The sequence below is a fragment of the Lathamus discolor genome, chromosome 11, assembly GCF_037157495.1.
Source record: "Lathamus discolor isolate bLatDis1 chromosome 11, bLatDis1.hap1, whole genome shotgun sequence".
NCBI lineage: Eukaryota > Metazoa > Chordata > Aves > Psittaciformes > Psittacidae > Lathamus > Lathamus discolor.
Window position 1 is genome coordinate 3,293,231 of NC_088894.1, and position 24,470 is coordinate 3,317,700.

Here is a 24,470-nt window from a genome sequence, read left to right on the forward strand (position 1 = left end):
CAATGAGCGTGCGAGCTGGCGGCCGCGCTGCGCCGGCAGGCACCCCGCCCGGCGGCCGCGGCTCATTCGGAGGATGGCCTCCGCCGCGGCGTGCGGCTCCGCGCCCGCCCGTCCGCCCCGCCAGCAGCCGCGGCCGCGGGGCGACTCTCGCCGGCGCCAGGCCGCGCTCTTCTTCCTCAACAACATCTCCCTGGACGGCCGCCCGCCCTGCCCGCCCTCCGAGCAGCAGCCGCCGCCCGCCGGCTCGGCCGAAGGGGAGGAGGCGGCGGCGGCGGCGGAACCGGCCGGAGCTCCCCCGCGCCTGCAGTCCCCGCCGCCCCCCTGCCCGCCGCCGCCCGCGCTGCTGCTGCCCGGCGTCCCCCCGCTGCTCGCCGCCGCTGGAGCCAAAGGGGAGGCGGACCCCTCCCGCGGGGGCATCTTCCTGCCGCAGCTGCTGCTGGGCGGCCCGCTGTGCCCGCCGGTGCCGCCCGCCCCGCCGGGGATGCTGGCGGCCGCTAAGCCGGGCGCAACGGGGCTGCTGAGCCCTACGCAGAGCGCGGCGGGCGGCGGCTTCGTGCTGGAGGCGCAGCGGCAGAGGTGAGTGAGGGGCCGGGGCACGCCGGGCCAGCCCGCAGCAACCCCCCTCCCGCAGCGGCCGCGCTGAGCCGCGGGGCGTGGGAAGCGGGGGGACCCCCCCCACCCGGGGCCATGGGAAGAGCTGGAGTTTCCCAGGGCCCGCGGCTCCGGGGGGTGAGGAGCAGAGCATGGGAAGCGGGCGGCCCTGGCCCCGCTATCGCCGGGGGGCACCTGCCCCGTACCGGGGGTGAGCGGCCCCCGGGGCTGGCTGCTGGGGGTGGGGAGGGGGGGGGGCGTTGCGGAGTCGCTCGCTGGGTCTCCGGCTGCAGCCTTGCGGTATCCCGAGCGCTGCCTCCTGCTTGTCCCTTCGCTCTGGTTCTGCATCTTTCTGCTTCCAGCTGAAGCCGATGGAGTCATTGCTAGGTAGGACTGTTCGGGTGTACGCTGCCGATGTCCTCATCTCTGCTGCTTCTCTGCGCAGTAACTCTGTGTATTAATAAATGCCCGGGCGCTGGGAACTTTGAGTCAGCCCCAGGGGAGGAGGTTCTGGCCTTTAGGGCAGGATTACCGGTGTGTTTCCAAGGGGCTTCTATCAGCCTGAGAGTGTTGGTTTTCCAGTAGGTTGGAAGGTGGGCTCTTGGGCATTTGAGCTCTGAAGTAACTCCTTTCAGGCTGTTTCTGGCATAAATAGCTTTGTAAAGCGAGCTGGCCCTCTGAGCCTGCAGATAGGCAAAGCAGTATCAAAGGCTTTAAGTCTCCACGGTCTTTAGAGCGGCTTCAGAGCTTTGTTAGCGAGCTGAAACAGAGATGTCTGTGCTTTAAATCTGGGGAGCTTTGCTAATGCAGTTGGTGGGTGATCCCTTTCAGTGTACATCTCTGGAGTGTCCTGGATCCCCAGGAAACTACTTGGAGCTTAAAGTGAGCTTAAAGAGAAGTAGCTATTCATCAGTACAGTGTGGAGATCCTTTTGCCTGTTGTCCCTCCTGGGTTTTTTTCCTCCTTAAACTGTCATTTACCACCCTTTGCTTTACTTGTAATGGAAGAGACCTTTCTTTCCTTACTTCATGGAGAAACTGAAGCTGGGGCTGCTAGACGGATGCTTGGTACTCATAGTTTGCACTATGGGTACCAAGTACAAGCGGTTGGGTACCGCTTGTTGAGCAGGAAAGCCTGAAGCGAAGGTGTTGCTGTGGTACAGCTGCTTCCCAGCGCTCCACAAAAGCCAGAGCACTCAGTGCTGTGTGACTTCATTTCATTGCTTTATTACTGTAGTTAAAGCTCTTGAGGGCAAGTTTTACATTAAGAGCTTTACAAGCACAGTTACCTCTGCGGGTGTGACTCTCTGTGTGCATGCGCATGCTGAGTTCTGGACGGATGGAGTTCATGTAAGTGATTCAGTCCTTTCCCTTCCCACGCCGAGTCGATAGCATAGTAAGAAAATATTCCTGGGATCTTCTCATGTGATGTCCTTCCTGCCTCTTCCCTTGGCACCTGATTTTAGGTGGTGTGTTCTGCTACAGCTGTTCTAATCAGTCCACCTCAAAAGAATGATAAGTCAGAACTAAAAGGTAGAGAGAAGCACAAGGAGGTAATTGAGGGAATGAAAGGGCTTCTGTCCGAGTAGTGACAAAACAGACCATGATTTTTCAGCTTGGGAGAGGTGGCTGAAAGGCTGTATTGTACCGCATTAATCATCCTGTGTACTGCTTACAAGGGTGATTTGGAGTGAGAGTTCATCTATTTTTGTACTTCTAAAAACAGTGAGTGGAGAACGCAGCTGAAACCCTCAGGTTTCAGAAGGTCCACATCTTTACATGGTGATACACACGTCTTTGGACAAGAGGATGGTTTTATGCTGCCTGTGGGGATGTGTTGGACCCAATCTATCTCCTCCCAGTCCCACTGGATGGGGTGAGCTGGACCATCCCTCTGTAATCACTATTTATTTTGTTGCTGGATGGCTCCATGGTTTGCTCTGACCGAGCATCCCTTCATCCCCATGGAGCAGCGGCATCTCTTGCTGCAAATACATGAGGAGTGATTCAGGGACCAACTTTCCTGCAGCACAGTGATGGTTATGCTGCTTCCCCTTCTGGGTTTTCAAAATAGGATTCAGAAATCAGCAAACCATCAAAAAATGGGTTTCCTTTTACTAGGACATGGGAATCTGGGTGTTGTTTTGCTACTCTGTATGGGTGAACTGTGGGATCATGCAAATATACAAGTGTATGAAGTCAGCGGAGGGAAGGGGGAGGCAGAATCTGCACTGTGACTCTGGACATCTAATCTTTGGTGCCCACTTAAGGCAGCTGCTCTCCTCAGAATCCTTTTATAGTCACTGCCAAAGCTGCTTTGAGTTGCCCTTGGTGGAGCCTCCCTTAAACACACCAGGAGCACAGGCCAAAGGGTCTCCAGATTCCCTCCATCCATGTTCAATGACCACTTCCCAGGGGTCTCATCTTGCTGGGGTTTGCCCTAATCCATGGGGATTGTTTTATCTAAACCTGATGGTTTTATTGGGCAGAGATTTATCACAAAACTTGACCTTGTTTGACTTGAGAAGTTAGGAGAAGCTGATGGGACCAGTCAGCATAGCTTGGGGCAGGTTGTGATGGCACCTCTGCTAGAGTTGGTGGTGATTTATCAGTAACAGGCAGGAGCTAGAGTATCGTGGAATCCCAGACTGGTTTGGGATGAAAGAACCTTAAAGCTCCTCCAGCTCCAACCCCTGCCACGGGCAGGGACCCCTTCCACTGGAGCAGCTTGCTCCAAGCCCCTGTGTCCAACCTGGCCTTGAGCACTGCCAGGGATGGGGCAGCCACAGCTTCTCTGGGCACCCTGTGCCAGCGCCTTAGCACCCTCACAGGGAAGAGCTTCTGCCTAAGAGTTCATCTCAGTCTCCCCTGGGGCAGGTTAAAGCCATTCCCTTGTACAGGCCCTTGTAAAAAGCACAGCCTAAGGGGTAAGTGACCTGTTCAGCTGGTGGAACACGGAGTTTCTCGTTGTTGCTCAGTAGCTGTCAGGTCCTTGAAGATGGAAACTTCAGCAGTGCACACCCTTGGAGGCACCGTTCAACCTGGATGCTTTGTTTCATTGCACTGCTGAGCATTATCAACTTAATGGCTTGAACCTTCCACTCTTGTTTTCCTGAAGAATCTTCTGTTTACAGGATCTTCCATTACAACACTTCTACCAGCCTGCTTAATCTGCTCCCCATCCCTCCTCCCTTCTCCTTTTCCATCTTGCTCTGTTCTTTTGTTCTTTCACAGAACCAGCCTCCCAAGGAGCAGTGGAGGGAGGCAGCAAACAGCGAACAAATCCGCATTCACAGCTCTTTAATGAATTTCTGCAGCTGGGTCTGAGCTTTCTGTGGAAACACAGATAACAGGGCCCTGAAAATAGCCAGGTTATGAAAGCATGAGGAATGGGAACCACAGCCCTTATGTCAATGCTTGTTGTGCTGCTGAGGGTACAGTATAGCGTCATGTAAAGCAGCTGGGTTTGTCATCTATTCACTCTTTTGCTGGGCTTAAGAACAAATACAGAGACTGAACGATTTGCGACTGATGCTTCAATGTCCTTGGTCAGGGAGCTGACGGAATGCTCAGGATTGCTGAGAAATCAGAAATGAGTGAGCTAATTTAGGTCATTTTAAGGGTGTGAGTTTAAACAGGAGTTGATAACAGCAAGGCTTTGGACCAACTCTGCTTTTGAGTGTTAATTGGGTGCTGGGATTGCTGACATAGGTGTGATCCCATTGGTTCCTTGGCTGGAAGAGCAGAAATGCTTGGTCAGGCTTTTATGCTTATGATGGTCACGGTGTTGTTTTGTGCTACTGTCAGTTTAGCTGCTGGGTTCACTTCAAGAGATGTAAATATTATAACAATACCCCCCTCTGTTAATTAACAGACTTTGTTGAGAAGGAGGAAATGGAATGTTTCAAAGGCTGAGTTTTCATTTCAAGCCTTATTTGGAATAACCTGAGCACACATGGTGCTTTTCAGGAAGCAGCAAGATCTGTTGGGCTGGCAAGCTTTGACCTTTCAGAGGCGAACAGCAGATCGGGGTGTGCTGCTTGGGGCTGAAAATGAACATAACCTGAACTTGAACTTTATTTAAATGATAAGGCTGCAGCTTTCTCTCGTATTTGCAACTGGAGGTGAATTGTATGTGTTTAATATTAAATGCTTATAGTTTAGAGCTGCCTGTGGTACTTATGTGGCATTCCCAGCCAGGTATATTACTCAGAAGTAAGTTGGAACATGGAGATAAGAAAATCCATGTCCTTGTATCCTGTGCATCTCTGCAAGTGGGTCTGAGTCAAACAATCCCAGAGTTAACACCAAGGTAATGCAACCTCTTCATTTAAAAGAATACAGAGAGGCTTTTAAAGTAGCTTTGATCTCGAGGCAGGACCTGTCTGTACAGGATTAAATGTACTTGCAGCTGATTTTGCCTGTTGGATGGATTAGAGCTGTGGCAGTGGGTTTTGGGATGCTGTGGGAAAGCGGATGCTCTGGAAGCGCAGTTTGCACCTTTCCCTTGCTGCCCAGCTCATGGGTCCTGTGCAATAAGGATGTTTGGGATAATGTTGCCTTGCTTCAAGGCAATGAGCCATCAGCTGAGAGGGAAAATGCTGCCAAATTACATGTAAGAAGGGGAGGAATTGGTGGGGCCTGTAGGAGTGTTATGACTGGAACTTCCTTATCCTGGTGCTCTTTGGCTGTGGACTTGAATGCACTGCCCAAACCAAACCTTTTGTAGCAGCTCAGTATTTGTGGCTGTTTCCTAATGTTTTACTTGTAAGATTTACTTTACAAGCTTCCTTCAAGTTAGGACAAATAACACCAGCTTTATTGGACTATTATTTTCCAGTGTAACTCTTGACTGAAGTCTGCAGGATCTCAGTGTACTCACTTAAAACATCATTTCTTTGATTCACAGTCTAGAACAGTTATCTCTGCCCCTTGCCTTCCTGTCTCTGATCTCAGCTGGTGAACACATGCCTCCTCAGGCTGAGCACTCAGAGCTCATGTTGAAGAGCAGCTGTACACTGAGCACTGTAGTGTCAGTGAGAAGGATGGGTTTAGGTTATCAGTGCTCCTTACCACAACTTTGCTTAGCCCCAGAGTCCTCCTTGATAGTTGCAGAGATGCAGACTGCCCTGACTTGCATCCGCTTTGCCAACTGACCAGAGTGCTGTGGGTGAAGCTTCTTCACTGGGGCTATGGTTACTAGCAGTGGTTCTCAGTTTTTTGGCAATTTACTATGAGCTGGGATGAGGCAGGGGGGAAGGATCTTTGCTTTCCATTTTAAGTGTAGTTCTGAGCTACAGATGAGCTTTTCTGCTCTGGGTTTGGGTATGGAGTGTTTGGTTTAGAAGAGAGGGGGAGAAAACTGGAAAGAGGGGAAGTGATTCTAACAGAAGTCTCGATTTCTAGTTTCCTACATTATGTATGTTTTAGTTATATTAAATCTTGAAGACTTAACTTCATCTGTCCTGTATTCCTCCTATCAGCTGGTTAGAGCTGTGAGCCTGTCAGGCTGAGCTGAAGATGCTTTTTTGAGCCTTCTTTTGAAGATTGCTCCAAAGTCTTCCAGCTCTGCAGATTGAGTTTAAAAATGTAGGACCTGATATGCACACGAGCGTAATGAAACTTGGATGCTGTAACGAGCACGAGGTATTGTTGCTAAAGCAGGTGACTGCAGATGGAGGGTACTCAGCTACAGCCACTCTGTCATGCTGGCTCAAGTGCAGAGTTTTAAACACCTAACCTTTGGTTTATAGCAGTTGTGTGCATAACTTATGTAAGCTGTTACAGCTCATTCTCTGGGAAAGCTGTTAAATGAAGAACCTTTAACTGGTCCCATAAGTGCAACAAGTGAAGTGATTCACAACATGGCTCTTGGATTCACAAGACATTCATAGAATCAGAATGGTTTGGGTTGGAAGGGACCTTCAAGCTCATCCATTTCCGTTGCCCACTGCCTGAGGCTGTGATCCCTGGGCATTCAAAACACTCTGACCCTGTGCAGCACCTTCCCCAGGGGATGCTCCTCCTGCATCAGCTCTTGCTCAGGATGGTGGTACCCAACCTCAATGTACATGGAGCTGGGTGCCTGTGTCGTTTGCTAGCCAGCCACAGCACAGGCTGAACTGCTGCTGGTTAAAGCTGCTGCTCAGCGCCATGGGCAGATTTGCACTTGCTCTGCTGTGGTCACTGCAATTTAAGGATAACATTTTGCCCTAGTGAGGCTACAACCTCTTGACTGTGGGTTGGAGGGACTGATGTTGCAGTGGAAAGAACCAAGTGTCCATAAAAACACCAGGAGACCTCTCCAAACTTCCTTTGACTGGGTTTCCTCCAGTCTGTTTTGAATTGTCGTCTTCCCACTTAAAAGCTTCTTTCTTTTTCTTCTATTTTTTTCACTTGGGTTTATTGTGCTGATGGCTTTTGTTTTAACAAGGCACATGATGAAGTGACAGCATCATCTCTCAGAGAACTGCACGAGTATTTCTAGCATAATGCCCACAGTGTTATCAAGGACACACTCTGCATTTCACTTGCCTAAAAGGTCAGCAGTTCAGGGCTTGGTGAGCTGAGCACAAAGCACAGAGGGACCAGGCTTGTGAGCTAGAAACACCACCAGAAACAGGTAAAGACTGAGGAACAGTGGTTGTGTCCTGGCCAGCACATGTGGTTTGCTTTGTGAGAAGCAGCAGGGATCTTAGGAGTGGGCTTTAGATGCGGGCTCTGGGCAGAGTAAACCTTACATCTGGTTTGGAGGTTCTGTTGCAACAGATGGCTTTCATAATACTTACTGGAAGGCATTATTTTATCCTTGGATTGTCTAAACACTCTGAGCACCAAAACAATGTGATTTATGAAAGGCAATGAATACAAAGCTCGTTTCCTAGTGGCATTAGGTCTTAATCATGTGTGGTTGTGAATCACAGCAGCTGCTGTGAACAGTATCTAATTTCTTTCCTTGTTAGTATTTAAACATCTCCAGGCTTAGTGAGCTTCCCACTTACTCTGCCTCCACCTTTATTCAGATTATGCTTCATGTGTGCTGCTCCTCGTCTGTCCCGTAGGCTGCATGACACACTCTTCTCCTTGCACGTGGCTTTACTGGTGCCTGAGGAGTGCAGGATCTTTTCTTGGCTGCTTGGGACCAGCGGGAAAGCTCCTGGTGCCCATTCCAGTTTGCAGGCAAACCTCAAATAAGAACACAAAAGGTGAAGGAATTGGGCCTCCCCTCTCATTCTGAGGTCTTACAGAGGACCCTGCTCTGAAGCATAAAAGCACTTTTCCATGCTCATGCGGCTCATCTGGCTTTACTCTTTAAAGTGAAGATTAGCAGAGGAATAAGTTAAACCAGCCCTGCTGTGAGACTTGTATTTATTCTCTGGCAGGCAGACGCTTAAACAAATGTCAGGATGAGCTCCTGGGATGGTGACCTGTGATCCAAACAGCACCTTTGTGGTGCCATGAAGCAGTGAGTAGCTGCCTTTGTAAAGAAGGAGAATTTAGCTGTGTGCTTACTATTGGTTATGCAGGGTGTCTTTGCCTCTCATTGAACATCAGAGCTTGAAACCATCTAGCCATGAAAATGGCTTGCTCAGTGCTGGGCACTTCATGGTGTAGGTGCTTTGTTAAAGTAATTTGTTTCACTGAGTATGTGGGTTTGGTGATTCAGAATAAACGTGGTCTCTGCCTGCTTTGGGCTTTAATTACTGAGAACTTGTTGCTCCCGGTGAGCTGTACTCAATCTGCTTTAGAGCAGGAAACTCATTACTGTAAGCACTGAGGGCGGTAAGGCACAGGGCACTGCTAGAACAGGGATGCTCACACTCGTATGCTCTGAGGCACAAACCTGAGAACAGCGTATGCCTCCTGGGCTGCATAAGTGATGGCAGATGCAAAGAAGTAAGCTTAAAAGCTGGAACTTGTTTTCTTAATCCCTTGATGGCAGTATTTTAGCTCGTCAAAGCAAAGCAGGGTTCATGTCTGGCTGTTGGCTCACCTGTAAGGAAGGAAAATGATACAGCTTAATCTTGAAAATAATGTCTTGGCAAAACAAATGTGACAGGTAATGTCTTCCTATTGTAAACAGGATTTGGGAGCTGGGTTCCTTGTGCACATTACCGTTGACAGTTGTTACTAAGCTAATGCTTCCAAAAACCAATACATGAGTTTTTGCCCTTGTTATATTAATAACTCAGTCCCGTGATGGCTGTGATTACACTGAGGCTTGTAAAGGACCTTACAAAGGGACATCCGTATTAAAATAAAACTCTTTCAAGTGGGAAATAGGAAACCAAATTCTATGAGCCCCTGATTTTACACGCTAATTAAAAATCCTTGACCTCCCCCATGCCCCCATCTGTCAGCAGCACGCATGGCTAAAGAGGAACAGAGATATGAGCCTTGCTGCTAATTTTAGCCTTGTGCCTCAGGGTGTGTGTCTGCATGGGTGCATGCAGTGTGGATGCATGCAGGGTAGCATCCTTCCCACAGCAGAAGGGTGATGGATGCGACCCTGCAGGCCCCTTTGGCTGGAGGAGGTCTCAAGTCATGTTACTGCCTTTAGAACATCCATGTCACAGGGCTTGGCAGTTCTGGAAGTGATGAGGGTAAGAAGTCATGGCAGAAGATGCTGTGTTGCTGGAAATAGCTGAATGCCCATTGAACTCTGGCTATGTGGTTGGCTGAGTGCCAACTTATCCACATGAGAGTCGGGGGTTAACTAGGATGGGAGGAGAATCCCAGTATGATTCTAGAAGCTTCTGATTTAACCCTTCAGGAAGGAGCAAAACCAGCTATGGCAGAAATGCTGGAACCAAGAGGGCAAAACAGAGAGAAGCTTCAAAATGGCCAAATGGCAGCAGCACACAAGGGGCTTAAGGAAGATCACGGCCACTATAAAGGCCAATATTAGGAGTTAAAAAGTGGTTTGTGATGGTTATTTGTTTCCAAACCTGGAATCAGAGCTTGGGAGTGCTGAGCAGGACTGTGAGTGCCCACAGGGCTGCCTCACCATCCCTTAGAGGACATGGTGACCCAGGAGCAGGCATGGGAGAGACCTGCCTGTACCTGAAGCCAAGTCTGATAGCACAGGGTTGGTGTCTCTCCTGCATTCTACTGGAATATCTGCTAAAGAACTATCAACTTAGACACTTCCGACTACAGCAGCATCCTGAAACTGTACCTGTGTCCTCTTGGGTGTCTGCAGGTAGCCCAGCCCATGGATGGGAAGGGAGAAAATGCTCCTGGTGAGCCATTGGCAAGGTGACTGTTCTTCAACCTGGAGCTGTGACTTAACCAGCTTTTTCCTTTCAATTCCTAAGACGGAACATGGAGGGATTACCAGCGCTATACATAGACCGCTCCAAGCTGTGTCCTCTTTGCTGGCAACACTTAAGAGCTCTGTCAACCTCAGGGCTGGGGATCCCGCATGCTGCTTGTCTGTTGTTTGCTCTCTGCACTGAGTTTCTCTGCCAGTGCGCAGTGGGACTCTGGCAGGACCAGCAGAGGACAACACCAAGACTGGAAGTGCTGAGAAACTGGGTTTCCTCAGTGGGAAATCCATCAGGATAAACCTAAGGGTTGGCTGCTGCTTCCCAGGGTGAGAGTCAAAATGCATCATGGAGTTAATTTGTTGGGGTTTTTATCGGAACACAAGATTTTTTTTGTGGCCTTTTTGTTAAGTGCATATTTAGCTCATCAGGGATTTGGCAGGGTGTTGGCTTGTGTGTCCATGTGTGCACATGGAGATAAGAAGACATGGCGTAATCCATAATTCCTCTGCTTGATAGCCCCTTATCTCGGAGCATGGGCTGCGTGTGTTTTCTTTCTTGGTGGGTCCCCTCAGGGGTGCTGGCTGTGTAAACCCGGGTGCTGGTTTGAATGTTGAAGTTCTGGGAGGTTCCTGCTATGTTGACTACTGATGTAGTGGAGAGGAAGCACCCAAAAGTGACCTCCTGCCCAAGGATGTACCAATAAGCAATGTCTCTCTAGCTTGTCAAGGAAGTAGCTGGTACTTCCAACAGGCTACTTTCAGGTTCAGGCTTCAAATAGAAAGTTCTTTAGGATGTTGCTGAAATGACAGCCTGCTCCACAAGCATTTTAATATCAGATACTTTGATTTCCAATTGTCAGGTAGCATGTCAGTAAAGGTGTGCATAAGGTAACTTGCAGCGCACATACAGGCATTGGTATTCAGTTGTAGTGTTTAGTTGCATTTGGCATCAACCATTCTGTGTAAACTACTTAAAATCCTTTGAATTCCAGTGAATTAGGCCAAAAGCAAGAAGTGTTATCCTAGGTGAAGCTGCTTAGCACACGACATGTGACTCGATGGTTTTCTCATCAAAGCTAGCAGCTACTGAAGTGATCTTGTGCAGGCTGTTGTTGAAGTTTGGGTTGGATGTGTGAGAAGAGCACTCAAACCAAAGCAAATATATATATATATATAAAAATATATATAAATCAGTGCAGACTGCTCAAAAAGTGTTAAATTCTGCAGCATGCTCTAAGTACTGCACTATTTAATAAAGAAGTTCTTTCCATTAAGGATATTGAGGAATCTAGCAAGTCTGACTGCAGTGAAGGAGCTGTGTTGCTGTAAAACACTGGCTTGAGCATAGAAACTGTTTCAGGTACTCTTAAGTGGATTAATGAGACCTCTTTACAGGCACCCTGCAGGGTGAGTGTCTTGCTCATCTGGGATTCCTCCAAGGTGACAGCTTCGCTTGAGGACTGAAGATATTTACAAGCATGGCTAAAACTGAAGTTTCCTGTTGGCAGAGTGGGGATGAGTCATTGTGGTTTTGAGTGCAGGGGCAGGATCCTCCCTTCACTGCAGCAGGGTTTTACTTACAGATCAGCTCTTGAAGCAGCAGGTTCGGGTGTTTGTCACTCTTGTGTCAATGAGAAAAGGAGGTGGTGTTTGGAAGGTGTAATGCTCGGGATGGGGCTCCACCATGGAGGTATTGCATTGACACTGTTCAAGGCCAGGCTGGACTGAGCTTGGAGCAAGCTGCTCTAGTGGAAGGTGTCCCTGCCCGTGGCAGGGAATTGGAACTGGATGAGCTTTAAGGTCCCTTCCAACACAAACCAGTCTGTGGTTCTATGACACTGCAGAGTTTCTAGTGAGGGTCTGGCCATGGCACTCTCAATCCATCCACTCACAGCAGGATCCTTTCACAGAACTATGTGCTTTTTTTGTACCAGTGCCTATTGTCATTGGCATTAGCTGTGTGTTCCCTTTGCTCACCACACATGGCGTCTTTCTGTCTGCATCCAGGGGAGGAGGAAGGCTCTGGATGTTACCAGCTTCATTCCTGCCAGGAGGTTTGACATTGGCCTCCGCATTGCATGGAGGGTGTTTTTATTGCAGGTCAGGTGCCAAAGTAGACTGGAGAACCATGTGTATGTGAAAGCATTAAATGTTCTTGGGCAATTCTCATTGAAAAGCAAAAAATAGCAATGATTTTAAAGCTGAAGTGCTGGTGAAGGGCACTGAAGCTGTGCCAGGAATGTTCTTCAGTAGGACCTGAATAGCTGTGCATATGTAGGAGGCAGTCTATAGCAATGCTGAATGTGGTAGCCCTGTGGGAGGATTTACCTCTCCTCTGTTCACAGAAAGGGACACTAGTTTTTCTTAGAACCATAGAATCATGGAATACTTTAGGTTGGAAGGGACCTTAAAGATCATTTAGTTCCAACCTGTTTGTGTTCTCATTTTCTTTTAAGAATAACTGAACAGTGCTGCTGAGAATCTGGTAAGTTTCCTTCTAGGGGCAAAAATACAGGTTTTATATGGGAGTAGAAGTTATTACAAATTCACAGAGAAAGGGCAGTAGTTATTTTAATGACACCATAAGCAGACTTTGGGAAGGAGAAAAATGTTCGTTAGTTTGGTGTTCATTCTCTTTATATACTTGAGAACACAGAGAAAAGGGGGAGTTGTTTCTCGGGAAGTTGCAGTGGGAAATGAGGAGCTAACCTGGTTTCAGGAATACTCAGATTGAAGTGTCACTTTACAGAACCTCCAGATAATCAGGATGATCAGGGGACTGGAGCACCTCCCGTATGAAGACAGGCTGAGAAAGTTGGGGCTGTTCAGCCTGGAGAAGAGAAGGCTGCGTGGGGACCTCATAGCAGCCTTCCAGTATCTGAAGGGGGCCTATAGGGATGCTGGGGAGGGACTCTTTGTCAGGGACTGTAGTGACAGGACAAGGGGTAACGGGTTAAAACTTAAATAGGGAAGTTTAGATTGGATATAAGGAAGAAGCTCTTCACTGTGAGGGTGGTGAGGCACTGGAATGGGTTGCCCAGGGAGGTTGTGAATGCTCCATCCCTGGCAGTGTTCAAGGCCAGGTTGGACAGAGCCTTGGGTGGCATGGTTTAGTGTGAGGTGTGCCTACCCATGGCAGGGGGGTTGGAACTGGAGGATCTTAAGGTCCTTTCCAACCCTAACTATTCTATGATTCTATCACTTGTATGTACAACCACAGGAATAACTTCTTGCCTCAGACAAGCAGTTTTAAGTAATGTTTATGTCAATGTATAAGGAAGAACACCACAACATCATCTCTTCTGAAGCACTGGATTTCTGGACACCATGCTCAAGAAAAAGCAGATGGATTTTGTTCATGTCCAGAACTCTGGTTTATCTCTTCTGTAGCAACAAACCAGTGTGGTTTGGTTTCTTATCCAGCTCAGGCTGGAGAGGTGGAGTCACCAGGAATAGCACATTGTCCGGCTGTTTAAAATGATGCACTGGGCTTCAAGACCAGACTTAATCCCAAGTAGGTTTCTTTGATCTTTAACTGGAATCAACCGATGCTACAAATGGCTTTGCTGTGTAAAAACCCTCCCATAGCTGCTAACAATTCATAAATCCCATTTTTCTGGACCTTTCTGCCCCTGCTCCTTGCTCCCATCCAAGGTGTCATTCTTTTGCTTTGGTCCTGGATGTTGACTTCCAGGCATCAGAGCCTGGTCTTGGTCTGTCTGGGTGGTGCCAGAGCTCTGATACAGTTTAAAGTTGGATTTTTTTTTCTTCCAAAAGTAGGTCTTGTCAAGCCAGATTCATACAATTTTTGTCTTACATGCTGCTTCTGCATTGACTTCCATGGCAGTAGCGTCCATTAGTTGAGTTGTTATGTCTCTTGGGAAGAAAACCTTGGACTTGAATGCACGTGGCTTGTGCTAAAGCTATAGCACAATATGCTCAAACAAAAGCAGAAAATACGGAATCTGATAGCTGTAGTGTCAGTGTTTTGCTGGGGGTAGATGAATGTGAGTGCATTGTTCCTCTGGAAATTGCAGTTGTAGTTTCATAATTCGTTTGTAAATCTCTCTCCCGACAAAGGATGACTTTGACAATAGTCATGTATCTTACTTTGGCAAAGTCTATTTTTTTTTTTTGCTTAACTGTAATATCTTATTACAGTCAGGCTAACTCACATGATTCCTACTATTATTCTCCTCCTGTCTTCCATTCTGGGATTTCAGATGAGTACTGAATACTCTTTGCTTCCCCTAATAACCCTCTCTATTGTTTTCTGGAGAGATCTGTCAATTTTATTGAGCTACAGCCATAGACTCTGTCTGCTGACTCCTGCAGCTGGAGATAGCTGTGTTCTGAACGTAGAATACACACTGATTCAGTCATCCTGCATCTGTCCATAGATTGACATAAAATAACTTATTCCTTTGCATTGATGGGAAGGAGCTTTTTGTGGCATATTTTGTAAGATTATTTAAATGAGGATTTGGAAGTGGTTTAGGTTTGATTTCTAGGTAGGTGGTGTTATGTGTTGAAGGTAGTGTTCTTGATAATGAAGTCGGTATAAATGTATTTCCAGGGTCCTGGAGGGGGAGACAAGTTCTTGGCCTTTTTAGGAGCTTCAAACTCTTAGTTAAGCCCTCTTCCAACACAAAAAGAACCCAAAGAACCTGCCATGTGTCCTAAGAGCTCATAGATCTGTTGCAGTTCATAAACTCCGAGGCCATGAACTAATACTGTTCACTCTTCATGGTGTTGTACATTTTACAGAAGGCGTTTTATCTCCCAGCGCTGCTCTCTAGACTTTTTAGAAGACATAGTGGAATATGCCAGTGTACGAAGGTACTTGTTTCAAAAGCAGCATTAATCTCAACTCGTTGCATGCAGTCCTCTCCTCCCTCCACCCTCTTCCACGCCAATATCTGAGGTCCTGCATGCACGTGCTGCCATCTGATCATACAACCGGCATGACTTCTTTGTCAGAGCCCTGACCAGGTCTTGGGTTTTTGTTTGTAATTGCAGGAACAAGCCTATATCTGGGTCTCCAAGACACAAAAGTTTGAAGAAGATGCACTTCATCAAGAACATGAGGCAGTATGACACCAAGAACAGCAGGTAACTTCTGGAGGGCAAAGTGCCTCCTGTACTCGGCTGAAATAGGATGTGCTCAGTAGACTCTAGTTCAATGCAGTTAGCCATTTAATATCAGTGGCAATAAGGTGATGTCCTTGTTAGTTTTGTATCTTCTGTTGAAGGCAGTAGGTGCTCATATCTACCACCTCTGCAGCAATATTATAATGGCTCTGCCATCCTACTTTGAGCAGGTTAAATCATTCTCTTCTAACACCCTCCTTATCTCTAGCACACAAAGAGGTTAATGCTAAGGAGGATTCAAGGAGAATGGCTTGGTTTAGCCAAATTCTTGGCTCAGTTGCTGGGCAGAAGAGAAAGGCTGAGGCTGCATTTGCATTTATTAATAGAGGTGCGAGGCTTCATCTAAATGTACAATATTATCTACATCTTCATAAGGCTTATGCAAAAATTACATAAATATAGATACATATATTTAAAGGCTAGGATCTCCTGTGAGGAGCTCCAAGATGATGACAGTTACAGAACACTGGATTCTGATGCAGAGCTTGGTTCTAAGCACTTACAGGCATTAAGTGCTTGCATCTAAGCACTTTCAGAATGAAACCTCTGCTCTTGTGCTGCTTTCTGAACACATCAGATCCATAGCAGTGTCTGTAACTTGCAGAGTGATACAAGAAGAGTCTTTGTGTTCCATAAAAAGCTGCTTTTCATGCATCTTAATTCATATCCTGATTATTTTTTTTTCCCCATCTGCTTACAGGATAGTGTTAATCTGTGCTAAACGAACACTGTGTGTGGCTTTTTCTATCCTACCTTACGGGGAGAGTTTACGGATCAGGTGAGTTGGCTTTAACTGCTGTGGGAAATGGCTGGTTTGTGGGTTGCAAAAGATCTTTAGAGTATGGTTGGTGTAGGGCTGCTGTTTTGAAGCGGGTGAACTTATTTATACTACTATTTATGTGTAAGGACAAAAGCTTGCTATCAGAGCAGTAAAGTCAGACATTGTCACAGTGTCAAAGGGTTCATTCAAACTCCAAGAGGAAAATAGTGGGAAAGGGAGACTTGTCTTCAGGTGTCGATTCATGATTTTAAGCACTCCAGTCCTATGAAATCCCTGAAAGCCACTTTGAACAGATAATGGGATTTGTTGCTGGACATCTAAAGCGGTCAGAAATCAACTGCCTTTAGTGCAATCAACTGAAAAACATGGAGCATCAGGGAAGGATGTTGCTGCCTTTACTGGCAACTTCCATGGCTTTGTAGTGGAGTTACATCTAAGTAAGTTAGGGATGCTCTTCCATTTTTCAGCTCTAAGCCATGAATGGCACTATTTGCAGGCTAAGAAAACCAGAAACAGTTTAAACTGAAACTGCTTTTGGTGTTTGTACTACATAGAACTGTACGATCACTTATGAGAAACCAAAGCTGGTAACTGGGCTTCCCTGCAACCTTGCTCAGTCCCTTGTGCAGTCTCAATTGATTCTGTGAAGGTTTGTGATCCACAAATAGACCATAGAAAATCTAATTTTATTCAAATCCATTTCTGGCAAAATAATTGCATTGTCACTCCTGTCCTGTGCATAACACGAAGGAAACAGATGTTTAGTGGTGGGAATTGCATTGTATGCAAATGCTTGCCACAAAAACAGTTGATGGGAAAATATTTTCTCACTCAATAGGAAAGCAGGGAGGTCCGTGGAGCTGGTTTAGAGCAGTTCTGAGCACTCTTGTCATTCTGCTTATAAGCTGGCAATGCAGTTCTTCAACTGAAAGCTGCTTTTTGGCATTGGAATATAGGTGACAAAACTGCGCGGTGCCATTGCTGAAGCTGAGTTCTGCTTCATTCTTAGTTTGAGCTTGTGTGCACAGTGGTTGGAAAATCAGCTTTCTGAAAGCTGGAAACCTAGTAGTATAAATCATGTTTGCTGTTAAGTGAGCATTTGGGTGTTGGGAATGTCATGGTCTTATGCAGAAATATAATATTGGGGGAAAAAAGTTTACTTTTGATAGGTGTATTGGTATGATTTGAGTTAAAATGAGATGAAATTTGGTTTTCAAACATGAGTATCTTCATGTTTTGAAGAGAGTCATTAAAAATTAATGTTTTCTTGGAGGTGGTGGGATTGAGGGATTGCCCTGTTCTCAGATAGGAGAACTGAGTGTTGGATTTGGCTGTAGGTAGTGAACAGACCTGGTGTTTCCCAGACAGGAATGTGGACTTGTGCATGTTGTAAGGGCACATGTTCTTATCTGCATTTAGTGATCTAAGAATGGAAGGACAGAAGCAGCGACATCCTTCTGGGGGAGTTTCAGTCTCCACGGAGATGGTGCTTGGACTGGAAGGAGTAGAGCTGGGTGCTGATGGCAAGGTAAGGAAATATGTTCTTATCTTCCTGACTCTTCATTTGTAATGCCAGTACCCAAACCATTGACCAGGGCAGGGCACAGCAGGTGGGTTGAACTGGCTGCTGTCACCCTGGTGTTGTTTCATGCAGGGGCAAATCACTTAATCTGTGCAGTGCTTTGCCATCCCTAAAGTGAGAGCTGTGACTTTCCACAGCAGCAGAAGTTTGCTTAGATCCTTAGTTTGAAATATTTGGCTTGTGATAATGCTGCTTCTAAAGAGGCTGTTGAAGCCTGTGACCACTTCTGCCTCTGCTTCTGGAGAATTGATTCTGGTATCTCGGGCAACATGAGTGATGTTTTGATAGAAATATGGGCAAAATAAAAACCCTTTAGTTTATATACTGTCAAAATTATACTGATATGTTCTTCCCTTTTTGTTTGCTAGCCCACCAGATTTCCTACAACACTTCCATACTGACAGTGTGGAAGCAAGAGATTCCTCATCGAACCTTTCCCTTTCTTCCAGTCCCACAATTTCAAGGTCTCCACTCCCAACTACTATATTCTAGTAGCATACATTCTAATCCCCAAATTCTCTATTCTATGAAATTCCAGCTCAGAGTTCCTGGAGTCTGTAAATCCTAGATCTCTGGAAATAAGCTTTGCAGTAAACTTCCCCCTCTAACTACTACAACACTCCTCTTTAAGGTTGTGTCCTATGCAAAATTCCTGTATCCGACCAATGCCCTCGTGGTTCGCAAAGCCGACAGCCACGGTGCTGTTCCCTCGTGTCGAGCTGGTGCTTCTCGGAGTCTTCCTGGATCGAGATACAAACCTGTGACAGCAAAATCAATACCAGCAGGAACGGACCTTGGTAAGGACCAGTCGCCAGCTTTGTCATCACTCTGCACATGGAAGAAAAGCTGAAAAGGACCATATTTGTCTGAAACAAGTGCAAGGAGTAAAGTGCGTTATTGGGAAGGATGTGCCGAAGGGAGGCTGGTTTAGCACAGCCTAGTAAAGAAGGCATGTTAATGAAGTATAAATGCTGAGCCTTAGGACTGAGACTTGCACCACATTTCTCTGCCCATCTGGCCAAGTTCTGTTTATGTAGTTCAGGGAGCACAAAGCTTTTCCTGGGAAGTGTGAACTCTTACATTACTCAACAAGAAACATGTGGTGTAGAGGTGGTCCTGCTTGCCTTCTAGTGCAGCCAAAGAGTTTGTGACCAGAATCCCTTCTTTCATGTAAAAAAGCAAACCTGACAGCTCTGCTGTCTGTTAGATCAGCGTATAGGCAAAGCAATTCAGTCTTGAGCAGTTGTTTTCTGTGCATATTTATGGATGACAAGCTTAGTTTCCATTAAGTTAAAAATGATGCATCAGGCACATGCAGGAGAAAGAGCTTTGTGGGTTTTAATCACTCCGGTACCCAACTGGTGTATTTCTGAAATGCAAACATGCAGAGTGCCTGTATTGTACCTTAGTAAGGTACAGGGACCTGCCAACACTCAAGTTTGCTGTTTGAAAACTTTTTAAAGAGGAAAGAGGGAATTTAAAGCTCTGTACCTTGTGCTTTCCTCTTTCCCTTAGGAAGTGAAGCTGGGGAAGCCGCAGAGTATGATCCAAATATTCTGGATGATCCTCAATGGCCCTGTGGAAAACACAAACGTGTTCTCATCTTTGCCTCTTACATGGTGAGTGACTGGCATACCTGAACAGAGGAGTGAGTGCCTGCAAGATCCTCCTGTAAAGAACTTTCTTGAGGATGAAAACTTCCTCTGGGAAGAAAAAGTCCTGAGTTTTTGAGAATTGATTAAGAAAATACAAATATCTGGGTCCGTACACTCAGTTTATTGAGGACCAACCTGACACATATCTCCATGGTGTTATTTGCTTCTTGTAACCATTTGCTTACTAGTTTTTTGTAAGACTTTATAGCTGAGATTCAGCATTACAGAGATGTTAAACTGTGGATAACAAAACTCAGGCTTGCCTTTGCGTTAGCATCTTTGGAAGACTTGTTTGGCTATGAGTACTGCTCACCAGAGAAATGGTAAATTTTGCCTCGTGTGTTTCAGACTACAGTCATTGAGTATGTGAAACCCTCAGACCTTAAAAAAGATATGAATGAAACCTTCAGAGAGAAGTTTCCTCATATCAAGCTGACGCTGAGCAAAATTAGGAGGTAAGAAACAAGCACTGAATAATGAGAACATCATCTACGCTGTGTAAGGCTGCTTTATCTTCCACTTGCATGGAGCAAATACTAGATCTATTAATAGTATATATGATTAAACACTAATCTCTTGTTGATAGTTGAGCTGACTGTAGGATGACAGCTCTGTACAGGAATGTTAAGGATGCTGTGAAAGGGTAACTTGGTTTTCATAGTTCCACCTAAAAGGGTTTTATTCCACCAACTGTGGTGTGACAACACTAATAGCCAATTAACAGTGAAGCATTAGCCTTGAAATAAATCCTTGTAACCTGATTGTGTGGCTGTAGTGCAGCCCCACTCTAACTGGATTGTCTTTCAGGACCCTCCAGCTATTTTCACCTTTCAATTACCAGTTGGCTGATGATGGACTCTAACAAGATTCTAGGATGAAGACTGTTAGGTTTGGAGGGTCTTGGTAAAGAAAAGCTTTTTGTGAAGGCAGGATTATGCCACTCAATTCTTCATCTTCCAGGAAATGCATCTGGCCACTCATCAATGAGACGCAGTGTTGTGCCTTTAGAGAGAAGTAATCTCGCTGGCATTACACATCACTTAATGCAGCCAGGGCCTCTGAAATAGCCAGCTTAAACAGCTCTGCTGAATCACCAGGGCTGTGTGTAACTCTGCTCCAAGGCTTGCTCAGGCAGAGTCTGTGTTCTGCTAGTGTTCTGCATGCTCCTCTTTGTAGCTGAGTAGTGTGTCTGCACAGAGGTCTTTTTGCAGGAGTAATGTGAATGGCAGCCAGGAGAGGTAGCATCCACCATGAAGTCTGCCTTAATGCTGAAGCACAGGGCTAGCTGTTGTGGAAAGTGTATAAACCAGTCTGCCTTCCCCCTCAGACCTGATTCTTCTACAAGGTGTGTAGTAGACAGGTCTCTCTGCAGCAGCTGCACGACTTTGATGTGGTATTCTGTAAGTCAGGGTTGTTCAGGCGTATGATATGAATCACAAACCAGTTTGGGAGCCCAGAGGGAATTGTGCAGCAATAGCCTGTGTCAGTGAAGCAGCTAAGTCTCTAGTGTTTATGAGCATATGAGGAACTGTTCTTCCACAGTCAGCTATGTTAAATGTTTGTGCATCAGCTCCAGCTTTCTGCCAGCTGGACTTCTCCAGTCTAAGATTATACTCATCGTGGTTATACAGTAGATTTGCCCATGTGCTCTTCTGCGTTCCCCAGCTGCAGTGTTTCCAGAGCATTTCATAAAAGCTGCCGTGTTTGAGGGGGTGTTTCTTTTCCTATTCCCAGCTTAAAGAGGGAGATGCGGAACCTGAGTGAAGAGTGCAATCTGGAGCCAGTTACTGTCTCCATGGCTTATGTTTACTTTGAGAAGCTCGTCCTCCAAGGCAAACTCAACAAACAGAACCGCAAACTGTGTGCTGGTGCTTGCGTTCTGCTTGCAGCCAAGATCAGCAGTGATCTCAGGAAACACGAAGTTAAACACCTTATAGATGTAAGTACTTTGGGACTTGCTTCAGGTGTTGTCAAAACCTTCTCTCTAGTTCACAGAACAAGACAAAGATCAAAGCTAAGATTTCCATCAGTGCATGCTTGCTTTCAATTTAAGACCAGCTCTCTCAGTCAATTTTATGTCTCGTTAGGGCTCTTCCTTGATTAATTTCTGTGATTCATTAAAATTACCTAACTGGTGCAGTCTAAGGTCCTGCTTATCCTACAGTGAGGTTATTTTTGCACTCACTCAAGCAATTGTGACTGTTGTGTGGGTGTCACAGCTGAGCTGATAAGCTGGTTTACTTGTCTGATCCCTGGCAACACTTTCTGGTCCTGTAGGTACAGCTGAGGCCAGGCATCACTGACTCCTGTTCCATGCTAATAATCAAACAGTACGTTGGTGTCTTGTGGATTAACTGATTCTTTCTCCCCCTCCTTTTCTTTTTTTATTCCTATCATAGAAACTAGAAGAGAGATTCAGATTCAACAGAAGAGATCTCATTGGTTTTGAATTCACCGTCCTCGTAGCTTTGGAACTGGCTCTCTATCTTCCTGAAAACCAAGTTTTACCTCATTACAGACGGCTCACACAACAGTCTTAACCAAAGCTAAGTTCAGCTGACAGCCAGTGGCGCTGGGGATGGCATCACTGAACGCTGCTGGTGGAGTTGCCACCAGCCCTTCCACACCCCTGCGTGCATCCTGCCCTGGCTATAGCCACTTTTGGAGCTTGCAGTGTGTCACTGAACTGCTGAGGTGTGCATTGTGGCCACGTATGGCAGGTCTGGGGGATGGTACGAGAAGAGTTAATGAACTTTAATTTTCTTTTGGACATTTAAAGCACAGATATTCACCAGTCAGCTGTCATGGCTGCTTATTATTCCTTATTTATCCTTTTGGTTTTACTAAAACTGTTCTTCCCTATGAAGAATACTATGGTATTGTTTCTTTTTGTTTATTTTTAAAGCCTTTATTATATTCCTTGGAGCTAAAGGAAGCGTCACTTCCATTCCAGTGCACCATAAAATTCAGAGGTTTCTAAGAATCTTCTTGCATTTTTATGTTAACAAAATGCATACTTTATTTTTTTAATGATGTGCCTAAAACTGGCTGGTCTGGTACCAGTGTTTTTTAAGTTAGTTATTTTATTTCATGGGGAATCCCGAATCCGTGTAGCCATTTATTCTTTACCTGCATTGGCCTTGCATAGAAGGAAGACAATTCCAGTATATCTGCACTAATGATACACAGGGCATCTATTCTCTACTATACTACAGATCTGTAGTAGTAAGACTTAAATTACTTCATTCCAATTTAGTTGTATATTCTTAAGGTGTTAATAGTAATTTTATTTAAAAGGTTGAAAATCTCTCATGAAGTACCACATGTTGAACAAGGTTGCTGCAGCAAAGCCATTGCTATCCAAATTCACCCTTTAGTGCAAGATGAGTGCTTGACTAAGAGCATTTTTGCTGTCAAATGTTTCATTTCCAGGTTTTGTGTTCCATGGTCTGAAATAAGCACCTTTTTAGTATGACTGTATTATATATGGTCTTACGTGTTCTGAACAAATGAGTCAGTAGAGCTACTGCTGCCAAATGAAGCCAATGAAACAAAGCATGCTCAATATTTAAATGCTACCTTTTTACTCCGTTCTTCCAGCGTTGGTCACTGTGATGGTCCTCATAGAACTGGCGTTTGTTGCACATCTGAATAGCCCAGCAGTGCTCTAATGCTTACTCAGAGGTTAAATAACTTTTCTGACCATTGCCTATTCCTTCATTTACTTTAAATATCCAGGTTGGGAATGAACTCTTGATTATTGTTTGGAACATTCTGTGATACTGGCTCTTGGGTTGATTTTCTAAAGCAATATTATTATACAAACAACTGCGGCCGTTTGCAAGGAACAAAACTGATGCTTGGCTATTACAACTGAGAAACGTGTCATTTAAGTTGGACTCCTAAATGAAATAGTAGACTTCGTACTGAGGCAAGGGACTTGCTCTCTAATATGTACAGTAATGTAAATTCCTGTTCCTTGTATTAAATGTTGGTTGTAGCCAAAACCAAAGCTGAATCTTTCCTTTTCAGCTGCGTTTTGTCTGAAGCTAATTTGGCTTCATTAGAATTGCATCAAACTTTACTGGAGCCCCTTCCGCTTTAAGAAGGGCTCGAAAGTGTATTTTTCGTATATAGTGACTATCAGATCTTTTGTAACTGTGTTCAGCTGTACGTAGCTTCAAGTTATTGTGTACAATTTAAAATGCTTGTGATTTCTAACCCAGAAGGACTTTCCAGTCTCCGTGAGTGAGATGGTAATGAAGTTAGACAATAAGCTTGCCAGTTATCTTCCAAAAGGTTTAAAAACTTGCCTACTAGTTAAACTTTCTACTGAATATAACTGTCCTTGCATGCAAGTAGTGATGTACTGAACATCTAGTGTATAATTAGCCTTCAAATTAGCTAACAGTGAAGGCAACAATGTGGTCCACCACTCCTTAAAGTTATTAGAGGAGGGGACTGAGGCAGAACTGAGCGTAGGAACTTCTGGCAGTTATCTCCAGAGCTAGCAAACCATTTTGGTATAAGTGAAATCAGAAAATGCCTTTCTCTGGTAACTTTACCGTATAAAGAGTTTTCTGTAACAAAATTAACTTTCCTTTCTCGCCATGTAAGGAAAACAATGCACTTTGGTTTGCCACCCACTCTATTCAGTGGAAGTTTGTCTAGTTGCAGTGGGCATTTGGGCTGCAGGGACACACGCAGAACCCACAGTTTCACATCATAACCCGGCAAGCTTCTGTTTTCCCTTTCAGAAGAACATATTAGGTTAAGGAGTATTAAGTTCAGAATGGTTCATTTTGTCTAAAGGTTACTGAAACGTTGGCTTGGGCACATGGGGGTATTTGGTGAGCTCAGAAGCTGGAGCAGAGGCCGGAAACCCTGCAGTGGAACTGCATTGGTGTCTGTGGTAGAGCGTGGTTTGGGGATGATGCCGTCCAGGGGTGCAGCTCATGCATTAGTGCCTCCGTTGTGGCGCCTGTGCAGAACCAACCCTTCCGCACAGATAGGGTAACGTGTGCGTGCCTGTGTTGGGTTTTGTTCCTAGAGCGGAGCCTGCAGCCCTGTGCGGGAACACTTTCCACCTAAAAGCTGCCACCATGTGGCAAAGGCCTATTACTGCGTTTATCCGTTAATAAACTGAAGCGGGACCCAAACTCACCCGTGCATTTGCCGCCTTGGCATTTTCAGAGCCCGGCTCCTCTTGCTGTGAAGGGAAGCGCTGGCTTACATCGAGGCGAGGGGGGGTTCTTGTGCTGTGGAGCGTGTAAAGATGCTGCTGGCTTGGCTCAGCGTGAACTCTCTTGATGAGAGCTGTACATTTTGTATGTGTTACGGGTTTGTCTTGCTGCGTTATTTAAAAGCCTGAGTTGTAGCCTGTTCCGTGTTTTATTTTTTGTGAGATTAAGACGCTGTGAAATAAACACTGTTTTGGTACGTG

At 45.7% G+C, this 24,470-nt stretch overlaps 2 protein-coding genes across 3 annotated transcripts in view; both read left to right on the top strand.

Moving 5' to 3' along the window:
- Positions 1-24,470, top strand: part of RPS21 (ribosomal protein S21) — a 161,539-nt gene that overhangs the window by 132,882 nt on the left and 4,187 nt on the right. The gene's annotated exons all lie outside the window — the stretch shown is intronic.
- CABLES2 (Cdk5 and Abl enzyme substrate 2) lies at positions 68-24,470 on the top strand. Of its 2 annotated transcripts, XM_065691126.1 has the most exons (10): positions 68-576; positions 14,626-14,697; positions 14,878-14,970; positions 15,710-15,787; positions 17,210-17,318; positions 18,004-18,169; positions 18,888-18,991; positions 19,376-19,482; positions 20,762-20,966; positions 21,427-24,470. In XM_065691126.1, the coding sequence occupies exons 1-10, from the start codon at positions 74-76 to the stop codon at positions 21,565-21,567; spliced, it is 1,578 nt and encodes a 525-aa protein (XP_065547198.1). In that variant the 5' UTR covers positions 68-73; the 3' UTR covers positions 21,568-24,470. The 2 variants fall into 2 exon arrangements, with proteins under 2 accessions (XP_065547198.1, XP_065547199.1); XM_065691127.1 differs by lacking the exon at positions 14,626-14,697.